This window comes from Pollachius pollachius, assembly GCF_949987615.1.
Source record: "Pollachius pollachius genome assembly, chromosome: 12".
Taxonomy (NCBI): Eukaryota; Metazoa; Chordata; class Actinopteri; order Gadiformes; family Gadidae; genus Pollachius; species Pollachius pollachius.
The window spans coordinates 22,969,627-22,979,626 of NC_136945.1; the positions used below are offsets into that span (position 1 = coordinate 22,969,627).

Below are 10,000 nucleotides of genomic sequence, written 5' to 3' on the forward strand. Positions count from 1 at the left end.
ACTGTCTACCTGCCTGCTGACTGGCTGTCTGTCTGCCTGCCTGTCTGCCTGCCTGTCTGGCTGACTGACTGACTGGCTGGCTAACTACCCGGCTGTCTCGCTGTGGGTAAGCCGGTGCTCTGATAAAGTGGAGCAGGCTCCCTGGAGCCGCGGCTCAGCGTGGGGACGGAGTCGGGGCCCATGGACAAAGCCGGGGCCCGGGGATGAGCCGGGGCCCGGGGATGAGCCGGGGCCCGGGGACTGCCCTGAGACCGGGGGGCCCCCGGAGCTCAGAGCCACTGATCTGACTCAGGATGACGGCATCTGACCGGAGCGCTTTCCCTACCCCCCCTAACCCCCCCATCCAACACACACGGTGACACAGAACGCGACAGTCCAGCGGGGTGGTCCGCAGATCAGCTGTCCTCCGCTGCCCGGCGGGGGGCGGGGGGGCACATAATGAAATAACCACTGCTTCCCCCCCAGGCCTCTAATCGCTAAGAAGAACCCCAAGATCCCCATGTCCAAGATGATGACCGTGCTGGGGGCCAAGTGGCGCGAGTTCAGCGCCAACAACCCCTTCAAAGGCTCCTCCGCCAACGCCGTGGCTGCCGCTGTGGCCGCCGCCGTGGAAACGGTTACCGTGACGCAGCCCGTCTCCGTCAGCAGCAGCAGCAGCCAGCCGGGCTCCGGGCTGGGGCTGCTGAAGAAGGCCAAGACCAAGGAGGGCAAGGGTAGGTGGTCCCGGCCACGCCCCCCCGCCAGAGGCCATCAGAGGGCTGACGGGGGGGGGCACCGGGGGTCGAGGCCCCGCCCAGAGGTCGTGGGAGGGGTGGGGGGGGGGATTAGCTTTGGGGTGCGTTGTTGGAGTGTGGTCCTTGTGCTCATATGTTTGGTATTATGTTGAGTGTTAACTTTTTATTATGTCTGCATTGTTTGCCAATGTCTGTAAGGACCCCCCCTCGAAAATGAGATGCTGCATCTCAAGGGGCTATCCTTGAAATAAAGAATAAAGAATAAAGAGGTTGTTGGCTCGGTGGTGATCCCAAAGTCTTAGCTGCGCGTTAGTGACATGTATCTGAGTTTATTGTGAGTCCCTTTGTAATTTTATTGGGTACATTTTATCTTATTTGCTGAGGAATTATCTTCTTAGATAAAATCCATATATTTCAGAGATATTGCTGGGAAGTGAACTGATGATCAGATTGGGGTCTTGAATCAGGAGGTTTCTGGAGCTCTGTACATCGTATTACTAGTCCATCAGTCGCCAGCTGGGTGACTAGCACTCAGGAGTCAGGGGACTGAGACAAAGACATGGCCCTTACTGAGAACAAACTGGCAAACAACCACACAATGGTGCATAGGGAGTGATACATGGGAGAAGTCACCTGATACTTGTTGTATTTTGTGCCAGAAATTCAGGTTATGAATTATTAAGGATAAGGCATGGTTGCCTCAACTGCTCGGATGTTGGCTGGGATTTAGATTTAGATGTCGGCAATAAACCGGTGGCTCTTAATTATTCCTAGAGTTGGTATCCCCTTGTTTCCCTCTCCAGACCTTTGCCAAAAACCCCTTTACTGTCCATTAACTGTGTTTAGCTGGCAGCTCTTCAGCACCTTATTCATGAGAGTAGACAGCTGAGATGAGATCTTTCCAATCTGCCTTTCAGGGCCGGGGGTCAGGAAGAAGAGCAAGAGCTCCAAGGAGGTGAGGAAGAAGGCCAAGGCCAAGAAGAGCAAGGCCAAGTCTGGGGGGAGGAAGAAGAAGGCCTCCTCTGTAAGCATTGTTCAGCATTTGGTTATCTCCAGGCTAGCTGTTTGTTAGCACTTTGACAGCTTTTATTTAAGCTTTTGGTTGATTTCATATTAGCCTTTTGGGAACCTTTAGTGAGCTTTGTTTTTTTTCTGATGGCTAGCTTTAGTTAGCTCCTCTGTTAGCTATGCTATTGTCAGTATCATCTGGTGTGTGTGTGTGTATGATTGTGTGCGTGTGCGTGCGTGTTTGTGTTTGTCTATCCAGAGTGAGGATGACTTCCTGGATGAGTCAGACTTTGATGACATCAGCATCCACAGCGCCACGGTGCTGTCCGACACCGTGGCAACCGTCGCTGCCGCCAAGAAGAAGGCTCGCCGAGGGAGGAAGAAGAGGAAAAGTACGTCTTTAAACTCTCTAACTGAAGGGCTTTTACTCTGAAAGGTCTTACTGGAGGGCTTTAATTCTTAAATCTCTGACTGGTGGGCTTTTAATCTGAAATGCGTAACTTGAGGGCTTTTACTCTGAAACGTCTTACCGGAGGGCTTTTACTCTGAAAAGTCTTACTGGAGGGCTCATACTCTGAAAGGTCTTACTGGAGGGCTTTTACTCTGAAACGTCTTACTGGAGGGCTTTTACTCTGACATCTGATACGTGTGAGCGTTTGCCCTGAAATATACAGGTAGAAAGCTTTTACCACAGCGCTTTTACTCTGAAACCTTCTATTGGAGGGCTTTTACTTTAAAGAGTCCTATTGGAGCCCTTTTGCTCTTGAAAGCTTTTCGTCTGTGGTGTGTGAAGTGTGAGGTCTGTATTGTGTACTTGACCCTGAGAGATTCTTGTGTCCAACTGATGGTGTTCAAAATGCTCATGAACACACACACACACACCCCCACACACACACACACATACACACACACACACACACACACACACACACACACACACACACACACACACACACATCACACATCACCTCCCAGCGGCAACCCTGATCCTCACAAATAATATCCTGGGTCTCTCTACCTAAAATCTAAGATGGCGCCAGATTTGCCACGGTGTGTTTTATTTCTTTACCGTAAACAAACAATCTTTCTCATTTCTGATAAAAAATAAGCAAAGCAAAATAAGTGGGATGAATCTGAGTGGACCTCTTGTGCACATATCTGACCTTTAACCTGTTCCCCCCCCCAAAGGGGAGGACGGGGACGGCTACGAGACGGACCACCAGGACTACTGCGAGGTGTGCCAGCAGGGGGGCGAGATCATCCTGTGTGACACCTGTCCCCGGGCGTACCACCTGGTGTGTCTGGAGCCCGAGCTGGAGAAGGCCCCCGAGGGCAAGTGGAGCTGCCCGCACTGCGTGAGTCAGCGCCCCCCCCCCGCTGCCTGGAACACCCCCTAATGCCGGGGTCCCCTAGAGCCGCCCTCACACTGGGCTGAGAACCACCCTGACCCTCTCTGACCCTCTCTGACCAACCCTGACCCCCCCCCCCCCCCCCGTGGGGTAGGTTACCTGTGTCTTCAGGTGTTCATTAAAGTAAGAGGGCCTTGTTTACCACCAGGTGGGATGTTGAGGGTCCGTCTGGGTTCTATCATGGGTGTCATCTTTGTCCCGTCTCCGTTGGGGGAATTGAATGTGGAATTCCGCATTCAATTCCAAAACCTCCAGACCTATCTACTGGGCTGAACCAACTTGTTTCATACCAGTGGGCTGAACCAACTGTTATCATACCAGTGGGCTGATCCAGCTGGTTTCACCCCCCCATGTGATCCCAATCAACATCCCTCCTGTTGGTGGATAAGGAGCCCTTTAACTGAACTGGACTGGATCAGATGCCTGCAGTATCGAATATAAGGCGGCTATTCTATTCCACATTGTTCCTGATTCTTCAGAGTCTGCCTGCTCTTCTCCTAGCTCTCTGTTGTACACGGGGAATGGGTTAACCTAGTGATGGTTAGGGCTTGGCTCTTGGTTCTATGAACATCCTTCTGCCAAATGGTCTTATTGTAAGTAAAGGCGTCTGCTAAATGTAAAAGCGAATGTATTGATGATGTGTACAAGCCTCCTGCTGTACTGCTGTGACACCTCCTTCCTCCTCTTACGCCTCCTTCCTCCTCTGGCCCCGCGGGCGGCAGGAGAAGGAGGGCATCCAGTGGGAGGCCAAGATGGACGAGGAGGAAGAGGAGGAGGAGGAGGAGGTGGTGATCGAGGAGGAGGACGACCACATGGAATTCTGCCGCGTGTGCAAGGACGGCGGGGAGCTGCTGTGCTGCGACACCTGTCCGTCATCCTACCACATCCACTGCCTGAACCCGCCCCTCCCCGAGATCCCCAACGGGGAGTGGCTGTGTCCGCGCTGCATGGTGAGAACCCCTCCTCCCGGGGGGGAACGCCTGGTTCCCTACGGTCAGAACAGCAGGGAACCTGGACTCTGGGCTGTGCTCCTGGGCTTCATGTTTTGTGACGTCTGAAGTGCAGATTATGGTTCCACGCCGACGCAACGCAACGGGTTAACTGACCCATTGCGCCCTTGCGTTCCCTCCTTGCGTCCACAGCAAGGGCCGGACGTGCGCCTCACAACCATATGAACCTTGCGTCGGGTTTAAGTGAGCGGACCGATCACTTAAACCCGACGCTCAACTAAAGGAGGTTCACGACTGCGTCGAAGCGTCTGCGTGGTCGTTGCGTTGCGTCCACATGGAACCATAATCAGCCCTTAAGAACACAGAACACAGAACAAGGGGAGCGATAGTCCTTGAGCTGTTGTCCTGTGCGCCTTGTTTTTGCGCCGTCTGAGATGTCATTACCTCCATTAGGGTTCTCTTCAGCTTCACTTTGCCTCTCTCTTCCACGTCTCCGCTGCCGCCGCTTGTAACAGCAGCCGTTAACCATCCATCGCCATCAGACATGATGAAGCTGAATCTGCTCAGCAATGCTCTTTATTTTTTGCTCTTATTTTATTTCGTCCAGATGGAGAAAACAAATGCAAAAAGATATTGTTTTTTTACGCATTTCCATATTTTTACATTATTTGTGATCGGTATTAAGGTTGAAACGTTCCGAGTTCCAGAGTGTGTCGCGAGGCTCAGCCCCCCCCTCTCTCTGTGCCCCCCAGTGCCCGCCGCTGAAGGGGAAGGTGCAGAAGATCCTCCACTGGACCTGGGGGGAGGCTCCTCTGCCAGCCCAGAACCCCCCCGGCCCCGACGGCACGCCCACCGACCCGCTGCTCAAGCCCCCGCTGAAGGGACACCCCGAGAGGGAGTTCTTCGTCAAGTGGGGAGCCCTGTCCTACTGGCACTGCTCCTGGATCAGCGAGCTGCAGGTGAGCCTCAGAACACTACGAGGACATGGGTTCAGTTCAGAACACCAGGGGTACATGGGTTCAGTTCAGAACACCAGGGGTACATGGGTTCAGTTCAGAACACCAGGGGTACATGGGTTCAGTTCAGAACACCAGGGGTACATGGGTTCACTTCAGAACACCAGGGGTACATGGGTTCAGTTCAGAACACCAGGGGTACATGGGTTCAGTTCAGAACACCAGGGGTACATGGGTTCAGTTCAGAACACCAGGGGTACATGGGTTCACTTCAGAACACCAGGGGTACATGGGTTCAGTTCAGAACACCAGGGGTACATGGGTTCAGTTCAGAACACCAGGGGTACATGGGTTCACTTCAGAACACCAGGGGTACATGGGTTCAGTTCAGAACACCAGGGGTACATGGGTTCAGTTCAGAACACCAGGGGTACATGGGTTCAGTTCAGAACACCAGGGGTACATGGGTTCAGTTCAGAACACCAGGGGTACATGGGTTCAGTTCAGAACACCAGGGGTACATGGGTTCAGTTCAGAACACCAGGGGTACATGGGTTCAGTTCAGAACACCAGGGGTACATGGGTTCAGTTCAGAACACCAGGGGTACATGGGTTCAGTTAGAGGTCTCCCTCCCTAGGTTCAACACATGCTATTGCATCCATAACCTCCTATCGGCCGGGGAAGCCATATCAGCCAACAGGAGGTTAAGGATGCAATAGCATGTGTAACCTCCTATTGCATGCGTCTCCTCTTATTGGCTGATATGGTTACCCGGTCACCTGCTGATTAGGCGTTGATGCAACACACCTGGGCTCCGCTTACTGAAGCTGAATTGGAGGGGCGTTTCCATAGGAACTGGCAGGGATGCCCCAGAATCAAGAAAAAATGAAAAAGCATTTCTTTACCAGCGGGGTCCAGGGGATTGGTACAGTGCAGTCAACGCTGTATATACTTCCACAGTAAGTTCTCCTTAGGAGTAAATAACGGATGTCGTTATCAACACCACCCTCCAATCTTTAGTGGCTTTGGCACCGAGTGGGACACTGTTTCAGGTTTTAACAACCCGCGCCTGGAGGCTTATTCTGGGATAAGAGTGGAGCTGTCAGAACCGGCTCTTTATCTGCTCAGGGGACGCAGAAGGCTCTCGCTGTCTGAAGGCCGTCTGAGAGTGACAGACCCCAGTCTCACCTTGTAAACGCCGGGCTGCTCTCCCTCCTCCAGTGGATAATGCTCCTTCAAAGTAAAAGTCCTGCCGTGTCCGGGCCCTCGGCTATCCTCACTCCCTCCAGCAGTACCTCGAGGCTGCGCTGATTAGTCAACCCCGTCGTTTGACTGCGACCCACGTCTTAGACACCACGGCTGTGCTTTTATTTTCTTCAAACCTGGAAGTGCTCCCCTGCAGAGTTCTCCGGCACCACGGCATGGCAGCCTGTGGTGCCCACTTGTGGCTCTGCACTCTTCTGGCGCTCCTCTTGTGGCTGAGCCACACTTTGACAGCAGGTGTTAAGAGAGAGCGAGGGAAGCTGTTCACCGCCCTCCCCCCCGGAGGTATCTCACTGCTACTCCGACCTGTGGCGCCGTGCCGCCTGCCAGCCTTATGGAGGCTGATTCTCCGATGTCTCACTCCTACTCACCGTTCCCTCGCTGGGCGGCTTGATCCACCGTCGGTGTGAGCTCTGTAGGGAGAGACTTCTAGGAGGCTGAGGTGGTGATGGGGCCCGACTCCCAGCCCAAAGGTGGTTGTGTTCCGTCCCTCGAGTCCCGCAGCCAACGCTCTTCAAGAACGACTGTTATTTTTTAAATGTTTCCGTTTACTTTGAGACACACAAGCCGCCGAGTGAGGTGGTAGGAGGTACGAGGTGATGAATTGTAAGGCTGCAATGTGATTGTTTTTACAACTAACAATGCTCAACATCTGTTACTCGGCCGCGTGAATAGAAACGTGTTGTTTCATATCAACGTGGAACAAGGTGTGGGCAGTTTGCCATTTTTTTTCGCATTGTGAAAGTATTGCAATGATTTACATCCAAGGAATTGTGTGTTGACATTTTTTTGTGAAGCTGCCACAAATGTCAGAATAGCGATGTTCAGTTTGGAATGCAGCCTTTGAAGAGAAAACCAGAAGAAACAAACGCTTCATGAGCGAGGTCCTTGTGAAAGGGCTCATCGTCTGCCTCACAAGAGCCATCTTGTCTGAATATGTTTTCAGCTCCATCTTGTTCGACGGCATATCCGTAAGAAACGCACACGAAGCAAATTAAGGAGCAGGTACACGTCATGCATCAGTTCTTCACTGCTAGCATTTCCTTCAGCTTTGTGGTTTTATCTGTGTGTCTCTCAGTGTCTTGTATTCAGCTCATTTAAGAGCCGGTGGGGGGCAAGGCTCATCGTTCTCAAGGATGCTACTGGTAGCCAACAGTCATTGGGGGTCAAACCCAGTACCTTTCAGCTGGGATTCGAACACTCCACTCCCCAATCCCTTCCTCTGCCTCTTATAAGACTTTGATCTGCTATTGATGTTCACCATGAGCTCATTGTGCATCGGCCCCTTGTATCCAAACAAAGCAACTTGCAGTAAATTAAGGATGGAGGTCAAAGGTCGTGAAGGAACTTGTAGGATCTAGAAATCAACCGCCGTTGTAACAACACCATTGTGATTTACGCCTGCGACACCCCGCTCTGTGTAGGATTTGCCTAAAGCGCTCTAATCCCGTTAACCGTGCAGTGCAGAGCCGCTCCCCACAACTCCCTGGGTGTCCCCCCCCCTGCAGCTGGAACTCTACCACACCGTCATGTACCGCAACTACCAGCGCAAGAACGACATGGACGAGCCCCCGCCCTTCGACTACGGCTCCGGGGAGGAGGAGCTTAACAACGAGAAGAGAAAGAGCAAGGACCCCCAATACGCCATGATGGAAGAGCGCTTCTACCGCTACGGCATCAAGCCCGAGTGGCTGATCATCCACCGCGTGGTCAACCACAGGTGACCCAGGAGCTGCTTGTTGTTGTTGTTGTTGTTGTTGTTGTTGTCTTCTTCTTCTTCTTCTTCTTCTTCTTCTTCTTCTTCTTCTTCTTCTTCTTCTTCTTCTTCTTCTTCTTCTTCTCTAAACAACACCTCCACACTGAGACCCACCTCACTTGCCCTCCCCCTCAGATGATTGTGTTTTTTTTAAGCACTTTTTCTTCATAAAATCTAGTTGTTCTTCTTGCTTTTATGGGAATAGTTTCACGCCAAATGTTTGTCTCATTTTATATAGTATTTTATTTGTATTACTTTTATTGATTGGTGGTTATTTAATATATGTATTTATTAGACAGGCTTCTATTATCCTTGCACTATGTCTTGAAAGCAAGCGTCTGTGATTGCATTTTGAAGCCTTTTATTTTGAAGTTTGGCTGTTTGGAGTGTTTTAGAACCAGCGTCCATTCTGCATCGGGTTAGCTGGAGCATTGAGAGGACTACCAGTGCACTCACCTGGGGTTCATTTAGAACAGCACAGAGTTTAAACCTTTATTGACTTGTTTCCCTAGCGCTGCTGACAGCACAATTAGCTTGGGCTAGCGTCTGGGTCTGAGCGGTTTCACAGCCTCACATGGGTAGTGATTAGCCGTTCACTGTTTGTTCTATGTGTGTGTACGTGTGTGCGTGCGTGCGTGCGTGCGTGCGTGTATACATGGGCGTATGTGTATGAACTGTGTGACTGCATGAGTGTGTGTGCTTGTTGCTGTGTGTGTGTGTGTGTGTGTGTGTGTATGTATGTGTGCGTGTGTGCATGTGTGTGTGCATTCGCTTGTGTGTACGTACGCACTCGCTTGTGTGTGCCTACGTGCGTGTGTGTGCATGCACATGTATGTGCGTGCGTCTGTGTGTGTGTGTGTGTGTCTGTTTGTGTGCGTCTGTGTATGTCCGTTTGTGTATCTGTGTGTGTGTGTGTGTGTGTGTGTGTGTGTAGCTTCGACAAGGACAGTGAGGTGCACTACCTGACCAAGTGGCGGGACCTGCCCTACGACCAGTGCACCTGGGAGAGGGACGACTTCCACGCCCCGGAGTACGACACGCAGAAGGCCCTGTACTGGGAACACAGGTAGGGCCCCCCCTGTACTGGGACCACAGGTAGGGCCCCCCCTGTACTGGGACCACAGGTAGGGCCCCCCCTGTACTGGGACCACAGGTAGGGCCCCCCTCTGTACTGGGACCACAGGTAGGGCCCCCCCTGTACTGGGACCACAGGTAGGGCCCCCCCTGTACTGGGACCACAGGTAGGGCCCCCCCTGTACTGGGACCACAGGTAGGGCTCCCCCTGTACTGGGACCACAGGTAGGGCCCCCCCTGTACTGGGACCACAGGTAGGGCTCCCCCTGTACTGGGACCACAGGTAGGGCCCCCCCTGTACTGGGACCACAGGTAGGGCTCCCCCTGTACTGGGACCACAGGTAGGGCCCCCCTCTGTACTGGGAACACAGGTAGGGCCCCCCCTGTACTGGGACCACAGGTAGGGCCCCCCCTGTACTGGGACCACAGGTAGGGCTCCCCCCCCCCTATACTGAGAGGGCCCCCCGGGGGGGTCCCATCCCGACGACCTGGGCGATGTGTCTGCAGCACTCTGCTCTACTTTAGCCTCGCTGGCTTTACCTCAGCGAGCTCCAGCTACTGTGAACTTTTATTTTATAGGCAAGCATATTTTAATCCATTCTGCTGTTGTTTTGCCGCACTTTTGATCTTTAATGAGAATATTTCTGTTCATGCTGTTATTTGGTGTTTTATTGCTTATTGTGTTCATCCAATTCTGTTTACTTTGATGTTTCTGGTTGCAGCTGAGCAACGGTAAGAGATAATTTCCTCCGGGATCAATCTGTATCTGTATCTGTTTCTGTGTCTGTGTCTGCGTAACTACCTCAAACAGAAGGTCGTAATAATAATACAATAATAAATCATTGCATT

General features: G+C 52.3%; 1 protein-coding gene across 1 annotated transcript in view; it reads left to right on the forward strand.

Annotated features, from left to right (window-relative positions):
* Positions 1–10,000, forward strand: part of chd5 (chromodomain helicase DNA binding protein 5) — a gene marked incomplete at both ends in the record, with an annotated part of 52,505 nt that overhangs the window by 14,597 nt on the left and 27,908 nt on the right. The window contains 8 exons of the mRNA XM_079748430.1: positions 466–713; positions 1,652–1,758; positions 2,002–2,134; positions 2,931–3,097; positions 3,874–4,101; positions 4,854–5,060; positions 7,830–8,041; positions 9,012–9,143. Of these exons, the coding sequence (XP_079604556.1) occupies positions 466–713; positions 1,652–1,758; positions 2,002–2,134; positions 2,931–3,097; positions 3,874–4,101; positions 4,854–5,060; positions 7,830–8,041; positions 9,012–9,143 (1,434 nt within the window). The remainder of the gene's footprint in view (positions 1–465; positions 714–1,651; positions 1,759–2,001; positions 2,135–2,930; positions 3,098–3,873; positions 4,102–4,853; positions 5,061–7,829; positions 8,042–9,011; positions 9,144–10,000) is intronic.